The sequence below is a fragment of the Tiliqua scincoides genome, chromosome 4 (genome assembly GCF_035046505.1).
Source record: "Tiliqua scincoides isolate rTilSci1 chromosome 4, rTilSci1.hap2, whole genome shotgun sequence".
Lineage (NCBI taxonomy): Eukaryota > Metazoa > Chordata > Lepidosauria > Squamata > Scincidae > Tiliqua > Tiliqua scincoides.
Window position 1 is genome coordinate 7294949 of NC_089824.1, and position 1576 is coordinate 7296524.

General features: G+C 43.0%; 1 protein-coding gene across 1 annotated transcript; it reads left to right on the plus strand.

Moving 5' to 3' along the window:
• On the plus strand, positions 1-1104 carry LOC136647578 (mas-related G-protein coupled receptor member D-like). The gene has a single exon (XM_066623200.1). It carries the CDS (start codon positions 1-3, stop codon positions 1102-1104), a length of 1104 nt encoding a protein of 367 aa, XP_066479297.1.
• Positions 1105-1576: the final 472 nt, after the last annotated feature.

Sequence of the window (1576 nt, forward strand, 5' to 3'; positions counted from 1 at the left end):
ATGACCGATTTCAGTCTCATACCTTCATCACCTTTGAGTGCTGAACTGGAAATGTATCCAATATATGGTGACACCCTTGACTACTATGAACAGGACTACAATGTCACCCCTTACTTAATTTTCACCACGGATTTAACTGGCCTTCTTTCTGACATTGACCTCACTGATGACAGTTCATGGTTTTATGTAACAGATTCAGTTCTGGTTGTTGTCAATGTCATCATTATTCTTGTCTGCATGTTTGGACTCATGGGAAACAGAGTGGTCATCTGGCTTCCGGGCTTCCGCATGAAGAGAACTCCCTTCACCACCTACGTCCTGAACTTGGCTGTTGCTGACTTTGGGGTCCTCACATCTATAATTCCTATAGCTCTTATGTGTTTTTTACAAAGTGATACTGACAGCTCATTTCACAGTCATCTTTTTATGGGGAGTTGGTTGCTTTTCCATTTTTTTTTCAGCATCAGTCAATTTCTCCTGACCATCATCAGCGTGGACAGGTGTATGTCTGTCCTCTTCCCAATTTGGTATCGATGCCACTGGCCAGAAAGGTTGTCCACCATTTTGTGTATTCTCTTATGGATCTTATGTTTCCTGGTGCATGGAATTTGTGCCACTTTAGATATCCTTAAATCGACAGCCAGATACGTCAGTCGAAACAGTATTCTTGCACGTGTGTTTTCAGTGGATGCCATAGTCTGCCTTCCACTCATCACTATCTCCACACTGATTCTGTTCATTCGATTCTGTTTGAAATCACAACAGCACCGGAGGAAGAAACTTTTACTGGCCATTTTAGTTGCTCTCTTCTTTTTCCTTTTCCTTGCTTTCCCATTGAATGTTATGTACCTAATGATTCTTTTTCCTCTGCCATTTCTTCCTTTCAATGTTGATTTCACTGACATTATTCTCAACGTTGGATATTTATGTGCATCTCTAAATAGCTTTGTTAACCCACTGATTTATTTCCTGGTTGGGAGAAAGAACAAGGGTCTGTTTGCAGAGAACCTGAAGCTCATCCTCCAGAGAGTTTTCAAACAGGAGGAGAAAGTCGTCTGTGGAGAAAAACTGCAACCCTCAGCACAAACTCAGGTGCCTGCATAACTTCATATAATGGCTTGAGCGTCCTCCCAAATTATATCATTTGAGCAACCCTATCTTACCCAAATTCCCTAGGGGTGATGCAGCTGAGCCAGCAAGGCATGTGCTATATCCCATGGGGGAATTTCAGGACCCAGAGGGCTCTTCTGGGTAAGGAAACATTTGTTCTATTGCCTGGGGTGTAAGCCTTTGCCTCTTGAATGGGTCTACTTGGACCTGCAGCAGCTATAGATAGAGGGTGCAAGTCTGAGTAGACCCAGGAAGGTGGATTGAGGCTTGGAAGGGGAATGCATATTGGTGGGACAACTGCTGCACCCATGCAGAATTGCACACCATACTTTGTGACAGCTGCAAAGGACTTTATGCTACTAGAGTGCTAGTTCCTGCATCAGAAGGACCTGTTAGGATTGGTCCATCCATTGAGATAATATCCTGCAGATTATTTTAGTTGTTTGATTTAGAGCAGCAATTTTCA